Raw genomic sequence first — 23,437 nt, forward strand, 5'->3', positions numbered from 1 at the left:
GGAGAAAAATTGGAGGGAGTGAAGTGTTTTAGATATCCGGGAGTGGACTTAACAGCGAATAGAACCATGTAGGCGGAAGTGGTCACAGGGTGAGAGAGGGGGCGAAGGTTCTGGGAGTGATGAAGAACGTTATCTCGAAGAGCAAAAATATGTATGTTTGAAGGAATAGTAGCTCCAACAATGTTATATATGGTTCAAGGCATAGGCAATAGATAGGGTTGTACGGACGGGGATGGATGTGTTGGATATGAAATGTTTAAGGACAACATGCCGTGTCAGGTGGTTTGATCGAGTACGTAACGAAAGGGTGAGAGAGATTCCCTTGTGTGGAAATAAAAGAATGTAGTTAAGACAGACAGCACGTAGTGTGTTGAAATGGTTTGGACGTATGGAGAGAAAGAGTAAGGAAAGGTTCCTAAAGAGGATATATGTGTCATTGGTGGAGGGTACAAGGAGAGGCGGGAGACCAAATTGGAGGTGGAAGGATGGAGTGAAAAAGATTTTGAGCGATCGGGGCCTGAACATGCAGGAGAGTGAAAGGCGTGCAAGGAACGGAGTGAACTGGAACGATATGGTATATCGGGCTCGACGCGTTGTCAATGGACTGAACCAGGGCACGGAAAACGTCTGAGATAAACCATGGAAAGGTCTGCAGGGCCTGGATGTGGATAGGGAGCTGTGGTTTTGGTGCGTTACACATGCGTATATGAGTGGATGGGCCATTCATTGTCTGTTTCTTTTCGCTACGTCGCTGACGTGCGAAACGGCGATCAAGTATAATGGTAAAGTGTGTGAAAGAGGAAAGTTAAGAGTAAATGTGAATAAGAGCAAGGTTATTAGGTACAGTAGGGCTGAGGGTCAAGTCAATTGGGAGGTAAGTTTGAATGGAGAAAAACTGGAGGAAGTAAAGTGTTTTAGATATCTGAGAGTGGATCTGGCAGCGGATGGAACCATGGAAGCGGAAGTGAATCATAGGGTGGGGGAGGAGGCGAAAATCCTGGGGGCCTTGAAGAATGTTTGGAAGTCGAGAACATTATCTCGGAGAGCAAAAATGGGTATGTTTGAAGGAATAGTGGTTCCAACAATGTTGTATGGTTGCGAGGCGTGGGCTATGGATAGAGTTGTGCGCAGGAGGGTGGATGTGCTGGAAATGAGATGTTTGAGGACAATGTGTGGTGTGAGGTGGTTTGATCGAGTAAGTAACGTAAGGGTAAGAGAGATGTGTGGAAATAAAAAGAGCGTGGTTGAGAGAGCAGAAGAGGGTGTTTTGAAATGGTTTGGGCATATGGAGAGAATGAGTGAGGAAAGATTGACCAAGAGGATATATGTGTCAGAGGTGGAGGGAACGAGAAGTGGGAGACCAAATTGGAGGTGGAAAGATTTTGTGTGATCGGGGCCTGAACATGCAGGAGGGTGAAAGGCTGGCAAGGGATAGAGTGAATTGGATCGATGTGGTATACCGAGGTTGACGTGCTGTCAGTGAATTGAATCAGGGCATGTGAAGCGTCTGGGGTAAGCCATGGAAAGCTGTGTAGGTATGTATATTTGCGTGTGTGGACGGTATGTATATACATGTGTATGGGGGTGGGTTGGGCCATTTCTTTCGTCTGTTTCCTTGCGCTACCTCGCAAACGCGGGAGACAGCGACAAAGCAAAAAAAAAAAAATATATATATATATATATATATATATATATATATATAGATAGATAGATAGATAGAGAGAGAGAGAGAGAGAGAGAGAGAGAGAGAGAGAGAGAGAGAGAGAGAGAGAGAGAGAGAGAGAGAGAGACTAACTATGAACGTGAGAGGTTCACTAGAAGTGTGGGTATCATGAAGGTGGAGAAAGCCTCTGTTCATGACGGCTGTAGCAAGAGAAAGTAAGAGAAACCCAGCATGGCCACTGTGAAGCAGCAGCAGCAAGATGGGTTTCGTTGTGTTGAGGAAGACGAGGCTTAGTTGTATAGTGACGCCTGCAGATATACCATTGACTTTGTTTACATTCTAGCTAACACAAGATGGACGAATCAATACTCTAGCTAGCGAGGTCTGGTAGGGCAGGTGAAACGCTGTTCACAAGGAAGATGATGATAATACTCCAAGCTTTGGGTAGGCATGTTCATTATGTACAGTGAGTACACTGTAATACTGCTGTATTATATGTAGAGATACAGCACTACAGCCCTAGAATGATATACTATATGTAGAGACATGAGACCGACAGACGTATACCGTTGTGGTATATGTGGAGACATGATCACTACAGACGTATACTATTGTGCTATAAGTCGAGATATGACACCTACAGAGGCATACTGCTGTAGTATATGTAGAAATATGGCACCTACAGACGCATACTGCCGTAGTATGTGTAGAAAATTGGCACCTACAGACTCATACTGCTCTGCTGTATGTAGAAACATGACACTGAGAGGCTAATACTGCTACATTATATATATATATATATATATATATATATATATATATATATATATATATATATATATATATATATATATGTGTGTGTGTGTGTGTGTGTGTGTGTATGTGTGTGTGTGTGTGTGTGTGTGTGTGTGTGTGTATGTATGTATGTGTGTGTGTGTGTGTGTGTGTGTGTGTGTGTGTGTGTGTGTGTGTGTGTGTGTGTGTGTGTGTGTGTGCGTACGAGTAGGAAGAGAGGAAAGTGATTGGTTCCCAGTGAATGTCGGTTTGCGGCAGGGGTGCGTGATGTCTCCATGGTTCTTTAATTGGTTTATGGATGGGGTGGTTAGGGATGTGAATGCAAGAGTTTTGGAGAAAGGGGCAAGTATGCAGTCTGTTGTGGATGGGAGGGCTTGGGAAGTGAGTCAGTTGTTGTTCGCTGATGATGCAGCGCTGGTAGCTGATTCGGATGAGAAACTGCAGAAGTTGGTGACTAAATTTGGTAAAGTGTATAAAAGAAGAAAGCTGAGAGTAAATGTGAATGAAAGCAAGGTTATTAGGCTCAGTAGGGTTACAGGACACGTTAATTGGGAGGTAAGTTTGAATGGAGAAAAACTGGAGGAAGTGAAGTGTTTTAGATATCGTGGGGAGGATTTACTAGTGGATGGAACCATGGAAACGGAATCGAGTCACAGGGTGGGGGAGGGGAACATTGAAGAATGTATGGAAGGCGAGAACGTTATCTCGGAGAGTAAATATGGGTATGATTGAAGGAATAGTGGCTCCAACGATGTTGTTTAGTTGCGAAGCATGGGCTATAGATAGGGTTGTGCGGAGGAGGGTTGATGTGTTGGAAATGAAATGTTTGAGGACAATATGTGATGTGAGGTGGCTTGATCGAGTAAGCAATAATAGGGCACGAGAGATGTGTGGTAATAAAAAGAGTGTGGTTGAGAGAGCAGAAGAGGGTGTGTTGAAATGGTTTGGTCACATAGAGAGAACGAGTGAGGAAAGATTGACAAAGAGGATATATGTGTCAGAGGTGGAGGGAACGAGAAGTGAGAGACCAAATTGGAGGTGGAAGGCTGGAGTGAAAAAGATTTAGAGCGATCGGGGCCTGAACATGCAGGAGGGTGAAAGGCGTGCAAGGAATAGAGTGAATTAGAACGATGTGGTATACCGGGGTCGACGTGCTGTCAATGGATTGAACCAGGGCATGTGAAGCGTCTGGGTAAACCATGGAAAGTTTTGTGGGGCCTGGATGTGGAAAGGGAGCTGTGGTTTCGGTGCATTATACATGACAGCTAGAGACGGAGTGTGAACGAATGTGGCCTTTGTTGTCTTTTCCTAGCGCTACCTCGCGTGCGTGTTGGGGGAGGGGGTGTCATTTCATGTGTGGCGGGGTGGCGACGGGAATGAATATAGGCAGTCAGTATGAATTATGTACATGTGTATATATGTATATGTCTGTGTATGTATATATTGGTATACGTTGAAATGTCTGGGGATGTATATGTGCGTGTGTGGCCGTGTATGTATATACATGTGGATGTGGGTGGGTTGGGCCATTCTTTCGTCTGTCTCCTTGCGCTACTTAGCTAACGCGGGAGACAGCGACAAAGTGTAATGATAATGATAATAATAATAATAACAATAACAATGATAATAATGATAATGATGATGATGATATATATATATATATATATATATATATATATATATATATATATATATATACATATTTATATATATTACCTGCATGTCGTAGAAGGCGACTAAAAGGGGAGGGAGCGGTGGGGGGGGGGGGGGGGCTGGAAATCCTGCCCTCTCGCCTTTTTTTAATTTTCCAAAAGAAGGAACAGAGAAGGGGGCCAGGTGAGGATATTCCCTTAAAGGCCCAGTCCTCTGTTCTTAACGCTACCTCGCTAACGCGGGAAATGGCGAATAGTATGAAATATATATATATATATATATATATATATATATATATATATATATATATATATATATATATATATATATATATATATATTCCCCTTTTCCTGCACTAGCGAGGTAGCGTTAAAAAGAGATGAATGAGCCTTGGAGCGAAAATCCTCAATTGGTTCCCTTATCTGTTCCTTCTTTCGGGAGAGCAAAAAACGGGATTTCCAACCCCCCTTCTCCCATCCCATTTAGTCACCTTTTACGACGCGCAGGGAATACGTAGACACTATTCTTTCTCCTCTATCCCCAGGATGGAAAGGTGGGAGATGGGCAGATTGGAAAGGATGGTGAGTGGTGGGATGAAGAAGTAAAGTTGTTGGTGAGGGAAAATAGAGAGGCGTTTGGACGATATTTGTAGGGAAGGAGTGCAAATGGTTGGGAGATATATAGAGGAGGGCGGTCGGAGGTCAAGAGGAGGGTGCAAGGGTTGGGAAAGGAGGTGAATGAAAGTTGGGGTGAGAAAGTGTCGTTAGACTTTACGGGGATAGAAAGATGTTTTGAAAGGAGGTAGATAGCGTGCGTGGGACAAAAGAAGAAATGGAAACATCGGTGAAGGGCGCAAGGGGAATGTGATAACAGGTAGTGATGAAGTGAGGAGATGGAGTGAGTATTTTGAAGGTTTGTTGAATGTGTTTGATGACAGAGTGGCAAATGTAGGGTGTTTTGGTCGGGGTGGTGTGCGTAGTGAGTGGGTCAAGGAGAATGGTTTGGTTAATGGAGAAGAGGTAGTGAAAGCTTTGCGGAAGATAAGATCCGGCAAGTCGGCGGGTTTGGATGATGTTGCAGTTGAATTTGTCGGGAAAGGGAGTGACTGTGTTGCTGATTGGTTGGTAAGGATGTTCAACGTGTGTATAGATCGTGGTGAGGTGCCTGAGCGTTGCCGGAATGCATGCATAGTGCCGTTGCGCAGAGGCAATGAGAATAAGGGTGGGTGTTCAAACTACAGAGGCATGTCTTTGTCGAGTATTCCTGGGTAATTGTATAGGAGGGTGTTAGTTAGGAAAGTTAGGTCATGTACAGAGCATCAGACTGGGGAAAAGCAGTGTGGTTTTGGGGGTGGAAGAGGATGTGGCGATCGGGTGTCTGCTTTGAAGAATATGTGTGAAAAATGTTTAGAAAAACAGCATTTGTGGATCTGGAAAGAGCATATGATGGGATTGATAGAGATACTTTGTGGAAGGCCTTGGTAGTATGCAGTGTGGGAGGTAAGCTGTAGGAAGCAGTGAAGAGTCTTCACCGAGAATGTGGGGCATGTGTGCGAGTAAGAGAGAAGAGTGGTTGGTTCCCAGTTAGGGTCCGTCTGCGACGGGGGTGTGTGATGTCCCCATGGTTGTTTGATTTGTTCGTGGATGGGGTGGTTGGGGAGGTGCATGCAAGAGTTCTGGAGAGAGTGGTGAGCGTGCAGTCTGTTGGGGATGGGAGGGCCTGGTGGGTCAGTTGCTGTTTGCCGATGATGCGGCACGGGTGGCTGATTCAAGTGAGGCTGCGGAGGCTGTTGACCGGGTCTGGACAGGTGTGTGAAGGGAGAGAGTTGAGAATGGGTGTGAATGGGAGCAAGGTTGTTGGGTTCAGTAGGGTTAGGTGCAAATTAATTAGGGTGTGAGTTTGAATGGAGAAAGGTTGGAGGAAGTGATGTGTTCTTGATATCTAGGAGTGGACTTGGCAGTGAGTAAAACCATGGAGGCCGGGATGAGTCGCGGGGTGGGGGAGGGGGCGAAGGTTCTGGGAGCAATGAAGAATGTGTGGTAGGATGGAACGTTGACTCGAGGAGCGAAGGTGGATATGTTTGAAGGAATAGTGGTTCCAACAACGTTATATGGTTGCGAGGCGTGGGCTATAGATAGGGTTATACGGAGGAGGGTGGATGTGTTAGAAATGAAATATTTGAGGACAATATGTGATGTGAGGTGGTTTGATTGAGTAAGTAATGTAAGGGTAAGAAATATGTGTGGTAATAAAAAGAGTGTGGTTGAGAGAGCAGAAGAGGGTGTTAAAATATTTGGACACATGGAGAGAATGAGAGGAAAGATTGACAAGCAGAATATATGTGTCAGAGATGGAGGGAAGAAAGAGAAGTGGGAGATCAAATTGGAGGTGGAAGGATGGAGTGAAAAAGATTTTGAGCGATCGGGGCCTGAACACACAGGAGGGTGAAAGGCGTGCAAGGAATAGAATGAATTGGAACGATGTGGTATACCGGTGTCGATGTGCTGTCAATGGGGCATGCTGTCAACCGGGGCATGCGAAACGTACGTGGTAAATCATGGAATGGTCTCTTGGGCCTGGATGTGGATAGGTAGCTGTGTTTTCGGGGCATTATACACGACAGCTAGACACTGAGTGTGAACGAATGTGGCCTTTGTCGTCTGTTTTCCTGGCGCTATCTCGCTGAAGCAGGGGGTAGCGATGCTGTTTCCGGAGGGGCGGGATGGCGCCATGAGTGGATGAAGGCAAGCAAAGATTAATATGTACATGTTTATATATGTATATGTTTGTGTATGAATATATTACATGTATGGGCATTTATGTGTATATATGTATATGTCTGTTTCCTGGCGCCACCTCGATGACGCAGGAATCGGCGATCAAGTATAATTCATGTACTACTATAGTATATGTAAACATGACGCCAACTGACATATAATTCTATACGTAGATACAGATCTACCACCGTATGCTCCTCGACCATCTATTTAACCATTACTCAAGATCGGCGTTTTCCGCGATTAGCACCAGCAAGCACGAAAAAACACCCATCCACTCACATACACATATACGCACATACACACACACATATACATATATATATATATATATATATATATATATATATATATATATATATATATATATATATATATATATATTCACATCTGCTCGCCTTTATGCATTCCTGGCGATTCTTTCCAATTCGGTACATATTTCTTTCGGTAAGTCTGAACATTATGATAACTGTAAGTAAAGCTGAACACTATCACACAATAATAAATCATGTAAACTTTCACCTGGTAAAGTTTCTACACATTTCTAAATTCGATCAAAAATCCTTGAACATTCTGGAGTCGACTAGAAGGCGTTCCCGTCAACACCCAGGTACTGACGACACTGAGACCCGAGTAACTTTCCTACACCTTGACAACCCTGGCTAGTGGGCGGGCGTTTCATACTACTTGTGTCTCATGAATCATGAACCAACATACAAGCGCACTCTCTACTGTAAATACACACACACACACACACACACACACACACACACACACACACACATATATATATATATATATATATATATATATATATATATATATATATATATATATATATATATATATATATATGTTCAGGCCCCGATCACACAAAATCTTTTTCACTCCATCTTTCCACCTCCAATTTGGTCTCCCTCTTCTCGTTCCCTCCACCTCTGACACATATATCCTCTTAGTCAATCTTTCCTCACTCATTCTCTCCATGTGACCAAACCATTTCAAAACACCCTCTTCTGCTCTATCAACCACACTCCTTTTATTACCACACATCTCTCTTACCCTTACGTTGCTTACTCGATCAAACCACCCCACACCACACATTGTCCTCGAACATCTCATTTCCAGCACATCCACCCTCCTCCACACAACTCTATCCATAGCCCACGCCTCGCAACCATACAACATTGTTGGAACCACTATTCCTTCAAACATACCAATTTTCGCTTTCCGAGATAATGTTCTCGACTTCCACACATTCTTCAAGGCTCCCAGAATTTTCGCCCCCTCCCCACCCTATGATTCACTTCCGCTTCCATGGTTCCATCCGCTGCCAAATCCACTTACAGATATCTTAAACACTTCACTTCCTCCAGCTTTTCTCCATTCAAACTTACCTCCCAATTGACTTGACCCTCAACCCTACTGTACCTAATAACATTACTCCTATTCACATTTTCTCTCAACTTTCTTCTTTCACACACTTTACTAAACTCAGTCACCAGCTTTTGTAGTTTCTCACATGAATCAGCCACCAGCGCTGTATCATCAGCGAACAACAACTGACTCACTTCCCAAGCTCCCTCATCCACAACAGACTGCATACTTGCCCCTCTTTCCAAAACTCTTGCATTCACCTCCCTAACAACCCCATCCATAAACAAATTAAACAACCATGGAGACATCACACACCCCTGCCGCAAACCTACATTCACTGAGAACCAATCGCTTTCCTCTCTTCCTACACGTACACATGCCTTACATCCTCGATAAAAACTTTTCACTGCTTCTAACAACTTGCCTCCCACACCATATATTCTTAATACCTTCCACAGAGCATCTCTATCAACTCTATCATATGCCTTCTCCAGATCCATAAATGCTACATACAAATCCATTTGCTTTTCTAAGTATTTCTCACATACATTCTTCAAAGCAAACACCTGATCAACACATCCTCTACCACTTCTGAAACCACACTGCTCTTCCCTAATCTGATGCTCTGTACATGCCTTCACCCTCTCAATCAATACCCTCCCATATAATTTACCAGGAATACTCAACAAACTTATACCTCTGTAATTTGAGCACTCACCTTTGTCCCATTTGCCTTTGTACAATGGCACTATGCAAGCATTCCGCCAATCCTCAGGCACCTCACCATGAGTCATACATACATTAAATAACCTTACCAACCAGTCAATAATACAGTCACCCCCTTTTTTAATAAATTCCACTGCAATACCATCCCAGCCCGCTGCCTTGCCGGCTTTCATCTTCCGCAACGCTTTTACTTACTCTTCTCTGTTTACCAAATCATTTTCCCTAACCCTCTCACTTTGCACACCACCTCGACCAAAACACCCTATATCTGCCACTCTATCATCAAACACATTCAACAAACCTTCAAATACTCACTCCATCTCCTTATCACATCACCACTACTTGTTATCACCTCCCCATTTGCCCCTTCACTGAAGTTCTCATTTGCTCCCTTGTCTTACGCACTTTATTTGCCTCCTTCCAAAACATCTTCTTATTCTCCCTAAAATTTAATGATACTCTCTCACCCCAACTCTCATTTGCCCTCTTTTTCACCTCTTGCACCTTTCTCTTGACCTCATGCCTCTTTCTTTTATACATCTCCCACTCATTTGCATTATTGCCCTGCAAAAATCGTTCAAATGCCTCTCTTTTCTCTTTCACTAATAATCTTACTTCTTCATCCCATCACTCACTGCCCTTTCTAATCTGCCCACCTCCCACGCTTCTCATGCCACAAGCATCTTTTGCGCAAGCCATCACTGATTCCCTAAATACATCCCATTCCTCCCCCACTCCCCTTACCTCCTTTGTTCTCACCTTTTTCCATTCTGTACTCAGTCTCTCCTGGTACTTCCTCACACAAGTGTCCTTCCCAAGCTCACTTACTCTCACCACTCTCTTCACCCCAACATCCTCTCTTCTTTTCTGAAAACCTCTACAAATCTTCACCTTCGCCTTCGCAAGATAATGATCAGACATCCCTCCAGTTGCACCTCTCAGCACATTAACATCCAAAAGTCTCTCTTTCGCGCGCCTATCAATTAACACGTAATCCAATAATGCTCTCTGGCCATCTCTCCTACTTACATACGTATACTTATGCATATCTCTCTTTATAAACCAGGTATTCCCAATCACCAGTCCTTTTTCAGCACATAAATCTACAAGCTCTTCACCATTTCCATTTACAACACTGAACACCTCATGTATACCAATTATTCCCTCAACTGCCACATTACTCACCTTTGCATTCAAATCACCCATCACTATAACCCGGTCTCGTGCAACAAAACCACTAACACACTCATTCAGCTGCTCCCAAAACACTTGCCTCTCATGATGTTTCTTCTCATGCCTAGGTGCATATGCACCAATAATCACCCATCTCTCTCCATCAACTTTCAGTTTTACCCATATCAATCTAGAGTTTACTTTCTTACACTCTATCACATACTCCCACCACTCCTGTTTCAGTAGTAGTGCTACTCCTTCCCTTGCTCTTGTCCTCTCACTAACCCCTGACTTCACTCCCAAGACATTCCCAAACCACTCTTCCCCTTTACCCTTGAGCTTCGTTTCACTCAGAGCCAAAACATCCAGGTTCCTTGCCTCAAACATACTACCTATCTCTCCTTTTTTCTCATCTTGGTTACATCCACACACATTTAGACACCCCAATCTGAGCCTTCGAGGAGGATGGGCACTCCCCACGTGACTCCATCTTCTGTTTCCCTCTTTATAAAGTTAAAATACAAGGAGGGGAGGGTTTCTAGCCCCCCGCTCCCGTCCTCTTTAGTCGCCTTTTACGACACGTGAGGAATGCGTGGGAAGTATTCTTTCTCCCCTATCCCTGGGATATATATATATATATATATATATATATATATATATATATATATATATATATATATATATATATATATATATTCTATTATACTTAGTCGCTGTCTCCCGCGTTAATGAGGTAGCGCAGGGAAACAAACGAAAGTCTGGCCTAACCCACCCATATATATACACATGTATATACATACACGCCCACACACACACATATGTATATACATACACGTCCACACACACACATATTGACACCGATACATTTAAACATACATACATATACATACACAGACATATACATATATACACATGTACATATTCATACTTGCTGCCTTCAACCATTCTTGTCACCACCCCGCCACACATGAAATAGCATCCCCCCTCCCCTCGCGAGGTAGCAAAGAAAAGCCAAAAGGCTACATTCGTTCAAACTCAGTCTCTAGCTGTCAAGTATGATGCACCCAAACCACAGCTCCCTCTCCACATCCTGACCCCACAAAACTTTCCACGGTTTACCCCAGACGCTTCACATGCCATGGTTCAATCCATTGGCAGCACGTCGATCCCTGTATACCACATCGTTCCAATTCACTATGCTCCTTGCACGCCTTTCACCCTCCTGCATGCTCAAGCCCCGATCGCTCATAATGACTCTACCACATCATCCTTCATAATGAATCTACCACAACATCTTTCTTAATGACTCTACCACATCATATTTCACAATGACTCTACCACATCATCTTTCATAATGACTCCACTACATCATCTTTCATAATGACTCTACTATATCACCTTGCATAATGGCTTTACCACATCATCTTTCATAATGACTCTACCACATCATCTTTCATAATGACTACCACATCATCTTTCATAATGACTCCACTACATCATCTTTCATAATGACTCTACTATATCACCTTTCATAGTGGCTTTACCACATCATCTTTCATAATGACTCTACCACATCATACTTTATAATGACTATCACATTATCTTCACAATGACTCTACCACATTATCTTTCATGATGACTCTACCACATCATCTTTCATAATGACTGTACCACACCGTTCTTCATAATGACTCTACCACATCATCCTTCATAATGACGAAGACATCATCCTTCATAACGACGTACGTGCCACTTAACTGGCCTATCAAAGTATGAAAGTGTGTGTCCATATCCCTAATATAGGCATCACATTTCTATTCTATACTTTGGACTGTAAATATTTACATCATTCTCTTTTCTGCTCTTTATAACATCCATATGAGGATATTCCCTCAAAGGCCCAGTCCTCTGTTCTTAACGCTACCTCGCTAATGCGGGAAATGGCGAATAGTATGAAAAAAAAAAAAAAAAAAAAAAGAATATATATATATATATATATATATGTGTGTGTGTGTGTGTGTGTGTGTGTGTGTGTGTGTGTGTGTGTGTGTGAACTATAAATGAATTATTCCTTGTTTCAGTATATTATTCAGAAACATGTAGTTTACTGGTTCATGAATGTAGAAATATGTTATGAGCGTGATATTTACTGATATGTATCCATTAATCAGTTGACCCCAGGAAAATTTTTACTATACGAGAGAGAGAGAGAGAGAGAGAGAGAGAGAGAGAGAGAGAGAGAGAGAGAGAGAGAGATAACAAGACCACCTCAGTAATGGTCACACTCACCTTACAGGATTCCTAACAGTTCATTATCATCGACATTTGGACTCACCTTATGGCGCGTTTCCTGGGAAGGGCTGAATCAGACTGGTGTCCACAATATACTTCGTTGACCCTCGTTTATATCCTCGTATGAGCACTTAACGCGCACGGAGACACATCCATTATCCCTTACGTTTCATTAAACACGTCACTTACGTAAACAAACTGCCCCAAAACGGCAATGAAAGCGGGAGTAGGAGACGTAAGAATGCTCACTACGTTATGCTGCGTTGATAACCTGGCTGGCCACTGACAGCGTCCCGCCCGTCACCCTGGCTTCCCCGTGCACCAACTTTGGTGGAGTTCTTACCTTAGCGATTCTCTTCACTCGTCTTCAGATTTCAGTCCTTTTATTAAGGAAAGACATATACATCCCTGGTAAAGTATATCATTTGATATCAAACTGATGTGAAATTATATGATTTTGGTATGTATAGTGATGATATATCAAGAACTGCCAAAATCCAGGTACCAACAAAATCGTGCAACCAATCATAACTATAGATGCCGTTGACGTTTCTTCCCCACCAATGATAACTCTCATGTATATGTCATAAATGTAGACGACCAATGACCTCACTGAAATCAATGACGTCACATGGTCATACCAATCGTTCAACTCGGATTATATGACGTCAGAGAGTGAGGTGGTGGTCGGGGGCAGGCAGGTGTGTGTGTGGGACACAGGTACGTGGCCAGTGATCGCCAGGTTCGGATGTGTTCATGACGGGCCTAACAGAGAACCAAATTCTTTGACCTTGATGAACAGAGGCATCCAGTAACGTCTGCTGCTGCTGCATATTTTTAAATTGGGAAAGGGGAAAAAAAAAACCTAAAAAAAAGGGGGGGGGAAAAAAAGAAAAATTGGGGGAAAAAAAGGGGGGGCCCGGGGGGGTGTTCGGGAAAAAATTTAAAATTTTTAAAAAAAAAAAAATTTTCAATTTTTTAAATTTTTTCCCCAAAATTTTTTTTTTTTAAATTTTTCTTTTTTTTTAAAAAAAAAAAAAAGGGGGGTTTTGGGGGTTTTTTTTTGGGAAAATTTTTCCCCAAAAATTTTTTAAAATTTTTCCTTTTAAAAAAAAAGGGGGAAAAAAAAAGGGGGGGGAAAAATTTTTTTAAAATTTTTTTTAAAAAAAGGGGGGGGAAGGGGGGGGAACCCCCAAAAAAAAAAAAAAAATTTTTTTTTGGGGGGGCCAAAAAAAAACCGGGGGGAAAAAAAGGAAAAAAGGGGGAAAAAAAAAAAAGGGAAAAGGGGAAAAATTTTTAAAAAAAGGGGGGGGTTTTTTTTGGGGTAAAATTTTAAAAGGGAAAAAAAAAAAAATTTGGGGGGGGGTTTTAAAATTTTGGGGGGGGGGGGAAAGGGAAAAGGGGAAAAAAAGGGGGGGTGGGGGGGAAAAGGGGGGAAAAATTTTTGGGGGGAAATTTTAAAAAAAAGGGTAAAAAAAAGGGGGCCCAAAAGGGTTTCAAAACCGGGCTTTAAAAAGGGAAGGGGGGGTTTTTTTTTGGGGGGGGGGGGGGAAAAAAAAAATTTTGGGGTTTAAAAATTTTGGTTAAAAAAAATTTTGGGGAAAAAAATTTTTAAAAAAAAATGGGGAAAAAAAGGGGGGGGGGGGGGTTTTTTTTTTTTTAAAAAAAAAAAAAATTTTGGGGGGGGGGGGGTAAAAAAAATTTTTTTGGTTTTTAAAAAAAAAATTTTTTTTTAAAATTTTTTTGGGGGTTGGGCCCAAAAGGGGTTTTTGTTTAAATTTTTTCATTTTTAAAAATTTTTGGGGAAAATGGGGAAAATTTGGGGGAAAAAAATTTTTTTTTGGGGGGGGAAAGGGGGGGGGGGGTTTTCCCCTTTTTTCGATTCCCAAAGCCGGGGGGGTTAAAAAAAAAAAAAAAAAAAAAATTTTTTTTTTTTTTTTTTAAGGGAAGGAAAAAAGGGGGGCCCCCCCCAAAAAAAATTTAAAAAAAGGAAAAAAATTTTTTAAAAAAAAAAATTTAAAGGGGAAAAAATGGGGAGTTTCCCCTTCCCCAAAAATTTTTTTCCCCCCCCCCCCCGGGGGGGGGGGGTTTTTTTTTTTCCCCCCTTTTTTTCCCCCTTTTTTTTTTTTCCTTTTTTGGGGGTTTAAAAACCCCCTTTTTTTTTTTGGGGCTTTTTTTTTAAAAAAAACCCCTTTTTAAAAAAAAAAAAAAGGGTTTTAAAAAAATTTTAAAAAACCCCCCCCGGGGGAAATTTTTTTGGGGGGGGGGAAAAAAAGGGGGGAAACCCCCCAAAAAAAAAAAGGGGGGTTTTTTTTAAAAAAAAAAATAAGGGGGGGGGTTTTTCCCCCAAAAAAAAAAAAAAAAAGGGGGGGCCCCCCCAAAAACCCGGGAAAAAAACCCCCCACACGCAAATATACATACCTACTACAGCATTCTTCCATGGTTTACCCCAGACGCTTCACATGCCCTGATTCAATCCACTGACAGCACGTCAACCCCGGTATACCACATCGATCCAATTCACTCTATTCCTTGCCCTCCTTTCACCCTCCTGCATGTTCAGGCCCCGATTTGGTCTCCCTCTTCTCCTCGTTCCCTCCACCTCCGACACATATATTCTCTTGGTCAATCTTTCCTCACTCATTCTCTCCATGTGCCCGAACCATTTCAAAACACCCTCTTCTGCTCTCTAAACCACGCTCTTTTTATTTCCACACATCTCTCTTACCCTTACGTTACTTACTCGATCAAACCACCTCACACCATATATTGTCCTCAAACATCTCATTTCCAGCACATCCACCCTCCTGCGCACAACTCTATCCATAGCCCACGCTCGCAACAATACAACATTGTTGGAACCACTATTCCTTCAAACATACCCATTTTTGCTTTCGAGATAATATATAAATCTATTTATATATCTATTTTGCTTTGTCGCTGTCTCCCGCGTTTGCGAGGTAGCGCAAGGAAACAGACGAAAGAAATGGCCCAACCCACCCCCATACACATGTATATACACACACGTCCACACACGCAAATATGCTTACCTATTCATCTCAATATACACATATATGTACACACACAGACATACATATATACCCATGCACACAATTCACACTGTCTGCCTTTATTCATTCCCACCGCCACCTCGCCACACATGGAATACCATCCCCCTCCCCCTCATGTGTGCGGCGTAGCGCTATGAAAAGACAACAAAGGCCCCATTCGTTCACACTCAGTCTCTAGCTGTCATGCAATAATGCCCGAAACCACAGCTCCCTTTCCACATCCATGCCCCACACAGCTTTCCATGGTTTACCCCAGACGCTTCACATGCCCTGATTCAATCCACTGACAGCACGTCAACCCCGGTATACAACATCGATCCAATTCACTCTATTCCTTGCCCGCTTTTCACCCTCTTGCATGTTCAGGCCCCGATCACTCAAAATCTTTTTCACTCCATCTTTCCACCTCCAATTTGGTCTCCCACTTCTCCTCGTTCCCTCCACCTCTGACACATATATCCTCTTGGTCAATCTTTCCTCACTCATTCTCTCCATGTGCCTAAACCATTTCAAAACACCCTCTTCTGCTCTCTCAACCACGCTCTTTTTATTTCCACACATCTCTCTTACCCTTACATCAATACTCGATCAAATCACCTCACACCACACATTGTCCTCAAACATCTCAATTCCAGCACATCCACCCTCCTGCGCACAACTCTATCCATAGCACACGCCTCGCAACCATACAATATTGTTAGAACCACCATTCCTTCAAACTTACCCATTTTTGCTTTCCGAGATAATATATATATATATATATATATATATATATATATATATATATATATATATATATATTTTGCTTTGTCGCTGTCTCCCGCGTTTGCGAGGTAGCGCAAGGAAACAGACGAAAGAAATGGCTCATCCCACCCTCATACACAATGTATACACACACACACGTCCACACACGCAAATATACATAACTATACATCTCAATGTACACATATATATACATACACAGACACATACATATATACCCATGCACACAATTCACACTGTCTGCCCCTATTCACTCCCATCGCCACCTAGCCACACATGGAATACCATCCACCTCCCCCTTCATGTGTGCGAGGTAGCACTAGGAAAAGACAACAAAGGCCCCATTCGTTCACACTCAGTCTCTAGCTGCCACGCAATAATGCCCGAAACCACAGCTCCCTTTCCACATCCAGTCCCCACACAACTTTCCATGGTTTACCCCAGACGCTTCACATGCCCTGATTTAATCCACTGACAGCACGTCAACCCCGGTATACCACATCGATCCAATTCACTCTATTCCTTGCCCTCCTTTCACCCTCCTGCATGTTCAGGCCCCGATCACACAAAATCTTTTTCACTCCATCTTTCCACCTCCAATTTGGTCTCCCACTTCTCCTCGTTCCCTCCACCTCCGACACATATATCCTCTTTGTCAATCTTTTCTCACTCATTCCCTCCATGTGACCAAACCATTTCAAAACACCCTCTTCTGCTCTCTCAACCACGCTCTTTTTATTTCCACACATCTCTCTTACCCTTACATTACTTATTCGATCAAACCACCTCACACCACACATTGTCCTCAGACATCTCATTTCCAGCACATCCACCCTCCTGCGCACAACTCTATCCATAGCCCACGCCTCGCAACCATACAACATTGTTGGAACCACTATTCCTTCAAACATACCAACTTTTGCTTTCCGAGATAATGTTCTCGACTTCCACACATTCTTCAGTGCTCCCAGGATTTTCGCCCCCTCCCCCACTCTATGATTCACTTCCGCTTCTATGGTTCCATCCGCTGCCAGATCCACTCCCAGATATCTAAAACACTTTACTTCCTCCAGTTTTTCTCCATTCAAACTTACCTCCCAATTGACTTGACCTTCAACCCTACTGTACCTAATAACCTTGCTCTTATTCACAGTTACTCTTAACTTTCTTCTTTCACACACTTTACCAAACCCAGTCACCAGCTTCTGCAGTTTCTCACATGAATCAGCCACAAGCGCTCTATCATCAGCGAACAACAACTGACTCACTTCCCAAGCTCTCTCATCCACAACAGACTTCATACTTGCCCCTCTTTCCAAAACTCTTGCATTCACCTCCCTAACAACCCCATCCATAAATAAATTAAACAACCATGGAGACATTTCACATCCCTGCCGCAAACGTATATTCACTGAGAACCAGTCACTTTCCTCTCTTCCTACACGTACACATGCCTTACATCCTCGATAAAAACTTTTCACTGCTTCTAACAACTTGCCTCCCACACCATATATTCGTAATACCTTCCACAGAGCATCTCTATCAACTATATCATATGCCTTCTCCAGATCAATAAATGCTACATACAAATCCATTTGCTTTTCGAAGTATTTATTAAGTATTTCTCACATACATTCTTCAAAGCAAACACCTGATCCACACATCCTCTACCACTTATGAAACCACACTGCTCTTCCCCAATCTGATGCTCTGTACATGCCTTCACCCTCTCAATCAATACCCTCCCATATAATTTACCAGGAATACTCAACAAATTTATACATCTGTAACTTGAGTACTCACTCTTATCCCCTTTGCCTTTGTATATATATATATATATATATATATATATATATATATATATATATATATATATATATATATATATATATTTTCATACTGTTCGCCATTTCCCGCGTTAGCGAGGTAGCGTTAAGAACAGAGGACTGAGCCTTTGAGGGAATATCCTCACTTGGCCCCCTTCTCTGTTCCTTCTTTTGGAAAATTAAAAAACAAGAGGGGAGCATTTCCAGCCTCCCGCTCCCTTCCCTTTTAGTCGCCTTCTACGACACGCAGGGAATACGTGGGAAGTATTCTTTCTCCCCTGTCCCCAGGGATAACATATATATATATATATATATATATATATATATATATATATATATATATATATATTTTTATTTATTTATTTATCTATTTTGCTTTGTCGCTGCCTCCCGCGTTAGCGAGGTAGCGCAAGGAAACAGACGAAAGAATGGCCCAACTCGCCCACATACACATGTATATACATACACGTCCACACACGCAAATATACATACCTATACATCTCAAAGTACACATATATATATACACACACACAGACATATACATATATACACATGCACATAATTCATACTGTCTCCCTTTATTTGTTCCCATCGCCACCTCGCCACACTTGGAATAACAACCCCTTCCCCCCTCATGTGTGCGTGGTAGCGCTAGGAGAGACAACAAAGGCCCCATTCGTTCACACTCAGTCTCTAGTTGTCATGTAATAATGCACCGAAACCACAGCTCCCTTTCCACATCCAGGCCCCACACACTTTCCATGGTTTACCCCAGACGCTTCACATGCCCTGGTTCAATCCATTGACAGCACGTCGACCCCGGTATACCACATCGTTCCAATTCACTCTATTCCTTGCACGCCTTTCACCCTCCTGCATGTTCAGGCCCCGATCACTCAAAATCTTTTTCATTCCATCTTTCCACCTCCAATTTGGTCTCCCACTTCTCGTTCCCGCCACCTCTGACACATATATCCTCTTGGTCAATCTTTCTCCACTCATTCTCTCCATGTGACCAAACCATTTCAAAACACCCTCTTCTGCTCTCTCAACCACACTCTTTTTATTTCCGCATATCTCTCTTACCCTTACGTTACTTACTCGATCAAACCACCTCACACCACACATTGTCCTCAAACATCTCATTTCCAGCACATCCACCCTCCTGCGCACAACTCTATCCATAGCCCACGCCTCGCAACCATACAACATTGTTGGAACCACTATTCCTTCAAACATACCCGTTTTTGCTTTCCGAGATAGTGTTCTCGACTTCCACACATTCTTCAAGGCTCCCAGGATTTTCGCCCCCTCCCCCACCCTATGATTCACTTCCGCTTCCATGGTTCCATCCGCTGCCAGATCCACTCCCAGATATCTAAAACACTTTACTTCCTCCAGGTTTTCTCCATTCAAACTTACCTCCCAATTGACTTGACCCTCAACCCTACTGTACCTAATAACCTTGCTCTTATTCACATTTACTCTTAACTTTCTTCTTTCACACACTTTACCAAACCCAGTCACCAGCTTCTGCAGTTTCTCACATGAATCAGCCACAAGCGCTCTATCATCAGCGAACAACAACTGACTCACTTCCCAAGCTCTCTCATCCCAACAGACTTCATACTTGCACCTCTTTCCAAAACTCTTGCATTCACCTCCCTAACAACCCCTCCATAAACAAATTAAACAACCATGGAGACATCACACACCCCTGCCGGAAACCTACATTCACTGAGAACCAATCACTTTCCTCTCTTCCTACACGTACACATGCCTTACATCCTCGATAAAAACTTTTCACTGCTTCTAACAACTTGCCTCCCACACCATATATTCTTAATACCTTCCACAGAGCATCTCTATCAACTCTATCATATGCCTTCTCCAGATCCATAAATGCTACATACAAATCCATTTGCTTTTCTAAGTATTTCTCACATACATTCTTCAAAGCAAACACCTGATCCACACATCCTCCACCACTTCTGAAACCACACTGCTTTTCCCTAGTCTGATGCTCTGTACATGCCTTCATCCTCTCAATCAATACCCTCCCATATAATTTACCAGGAATACTCAACAAACTTATACCTCTGAAATTTGAGCACTCACTCTTATCCCCTTTGCCTTTGTACAATGGCACTATGCACGCATTCCACCAATCCTCAGGCACCTCACCGTGAGTCATACATACATTAAATAACCTCACCAACCAGTCAACAATACAGTCACCCCCTTTTTTAATAAATTCCACTGCAATACCGTCCAAACCTGCTGCCTTGCCGGCTTTCATCTTCCGCAAAGCTTTTACTACCTCTTCTCTGTTTACCAAATCATTTTCCCTAACCCTCTCACTTTGCACACCACCTCGACCAAAACACCCTATATCTGCCACTCTATCATCAAACACATTCAACAAACCTTCAAAATACTCACTCCATCTCTTTCTCATATCACCACTACTTGTTATCACCTCCCCATTTGCGGCCTTCACTGAAGTTCCCATTTGCTCCCTTGTCTTACGCACTTTATTTACCTCCTTCCAGAATATCTTTTTATTCTCCCTTAATTTAATGATACTCTCTCACCCCAACTCTCATTTGCCCTCTTTTTCACCTCTTGCACCTTTCTCTTGACCTTCTGTCTCTTTCTTTTATACATCTCCCACTCAATTGCATTTTTTCCCTGCAAAAATCGTCCAAATGCCTCTCTCTTCTCTTTCACTAATAATCTTACTTCTTCATCCCACCACTCACTACCCTTTCTAATCAACCCACCTCCCACTCTTCTCATGCCACAAGCATCTTTTGCGCAATCCATCACTGATTCCCTAAATACATCCCATTCCTCCCCCACTCCCCTTACTCCATTGTTCTCACCTTTTTCCATTCTGTACTCAGTCTCTCCTGGTACTTCCTCACACAAGTCTCCTTCCCAAGCTCACTTACTCTCACCACCCTCTTCACCCCAACATTCACTCTTCTTTTCTGAAAACCCATACAAATGATACAAGATTTCCAATGATACAAGATACAATTACCGGTCTTTCCATGCAGGATGTGGATAGATGAAATTTTGGGATAACTTACTTGACTATTTTTCATGTAAACAAACAAACCACTTGATTCACTTCCTTTTTCAACACTAAATTAATTATTTTTGTAAATGTTTACCTGCTTAATTTGGTCAGTCAAGACTTGGAGAAAGCTTATGAAAACGTCGTTAGGGATTCTGAGGAAAGCTTGACGAATGTATGGTATAAGAGGAAAGGTATTAAAAGTAGCAATCATTTATCCAAATAGTAAGGCATGAGTACAAAGTATGTAGAGAAGAGGGTGAGTGGTTCCAGGTGAAGGTGGGTCTGTGGCTAGGGTGTATGATGTCACTATGTCTGTTTGATCTGCTTATGGAAGGGGATGGTGAGGGAGGGAGGTGAATGCGAGGGTCTTTGAGAAAGAGGCATGTCTGCACTCTGTTAAGGACGGGGGTCTGAGAGGTAAGTCACTTGTTGTTCGAATGATAAGTGCAGAAGCTGATGTCCGAGTTCAGAAGAGCGTGAGAAAGGAGAAAAGTGAGAGTAACCGTGAAGGAAAGCAAGGCTATTAGGTTTAGCAGATAAGAAAGGCTGGTTAGCTGAGGTGTGAGTCTGAAAAAAAAAAAAAACTTGGAGGAAGTAGACTGTTTTCAATAATTGGGGTGGACATGTCAGCAAATGGAATCATGGAAGCTGAAGTGAGTCACAGGGTGGGGGAGGGGGCGAAGGTTCTGGGAGTGTTGGGGAATGTGTGGAAAGAGATCACTATCTGGGAGGGCGAAGACAGGCATGTGTGAGGGTAGAGTAATCCCAATATTGTGGTATGGATGAGAGGCATGGGCTATAGATGAGAATGTGAGGAAGAGGGTGGATGTGTTGGATATGAAATGTACGAGGACAGTATGAGGTGTGAGGTGGTTTGTTCGAGTAAGTGATAAAAGGGTAATAAAAAGGTGTAGTAAGAGAGGATATACATGAATTAAGGAGAATGTGCTGAAATGATTTGGTCGTATGGAAAGAATGAGTCGGCTCTCTACGTTTCTTCAACCCGCCTTCTTCCCTCCGTAAACTTGTTCTCCTCAGTTCGTCTGTCCAATGCTGTCTTCCCTACTTCAGGAACACCTTGTAGTCATACGCTAACCTCCGGCCTCTTCCACAGGATACCAAGATGATGAGCAGCGAATTCGTACTGGAGTTGATCAGCGTCTTTCACACCGGCCCTGTGAGTCAGTCAGTCAGTCAGTTTTAGCTTTATGTATCACCCTATACTTACATTAGTCACTTAATATGCATCACACTGTACTTACTACATAAGAGTCACAACCAATATTTTCCACACAAGAGCAGTCAGTCTTGACCTAACGTATCACTCGTAGAGTTTGACAATGTTCCTAAAAGGACTTGGAGACCTGTATGCAATGATCACCTAGTCCTCACGAGGCTATACCTGATGGTAGAAAAGATCAGCAACTCATGGATTGCTGTGGTAAGAGTATAAAAACCTACTGATGTTTCAGAATCACTTGTAATCTTTTATTATAACAAAGATGACGCAAATATCACTTGTGGACCTGAAGCTAATATATCTATCGTTTACGCTTAAACCTATCTATGGTAATGTTGTTAACTGCTTTGTTACATTATTCCATATGTTTACAATCTTATTGAAGAAAAAGTACTTTGCCTCATTCCAGGGAAAAACGTTTGCTCACGAATGTGTGTCCATTACCACGAATGTGTGTCCATTACCACGAATGTGTGTCCATTACCACGAATGTGTGTCCATTACCACGAATGTGTGTCCATTACCACGAATGTGTGTCCATTACCACGAATGTGTGTCCATTACCACGAATGTGTGTCCATTACCACGAATGTGTGTCCATTACCACGAATGTGTGTCCATTACTACGAGTGAGAGCAGACGGATCAAACATATGTAAGTGATCACCTGAACTATATCTTGTCTGAGCCTAGATAACTTGAAGTCATTTAGTTGGCTCTTATAGGGGACCTATGTGTGCGTGTGTGTGTGTGTGTGTGTGTGTGTGTGTTGAGTGTGCGTTTATGTATGAATGTAGTGTTTATTTATTATTTTTATTTATTTTGCTTTGTCGCTGTCTCCCGCGTTTGCGAGGTAGCGCAAGGAAACAGACGAAAGAAATGGCCCAACCCACCCCCATACACATGTATATACATACACGTCCACACACGCAAATATACATACATATACATCTCAATGTACACATATATATACACACACAGACACATACATATATACC

At 42.5% G+C, this 23,437-nt stretch overlaps 2 protein-coding genes across 4 annotated transcripts in view; one reads left to right on the forward strand and one right to left on the reverse strand.

Annotated features, from left to right (window-relative positions):
• Nucleotides 1-12,734, reverse strand: part of LOC139761328 (ATP-binding cassette sub-family G member 8) — a 186,950-nt gene extending 174,216 nt beyond the window's left edge. For all 3 annotated transcript variants that reach the window (XR_011715500.1, XR_011715501.1, XM_071685394.1), the window contains exon 1: nt 12,500-12,734. The gene's annotated coding sequence lies outside the window, so the exon portion shown is untranslated. The remainder of the gene's footprint in view (nt 1-12,499) is intronic.
• A 9,517-nt stretch (nt 12,735-22,251) lies between these two features.
• Nucleotides 22,252-23,437, forward strand: part of LOC139761333 (ATP-binding cassette sub-family G member 5) — a 60,874-nt gene continuing 59,688 nt past the window's right edge. Inside the window, exon 1 of the mRNA XM_071685398.1 lies at nt 22,252-22,377. Coding sequence (XP_071541499.1) covers nt 22,324-22,377 — 54 coding nt within the window. The 5' untranslated portion in view covers nt 22,252-22,323. The remainder of the gene's footprint in view (nt 22,378-23,437) is intronic.

The sequence above is a fragment of the Panulirus ornatus genome, chromosome 40 (genome assembly GCF_036320965.1).
Source record: "Panulirus ornatus isolate Po-2019 chromosome 40, ASM3632096v1, whole genome shotgun sequence".
Classification (NCBI taxonomy): Eukaryota; Metazoa; Arthropoda; class Malacostraca; order Decapoda; family Palinuridae; genus Panulirus; species Panulirus ornatus.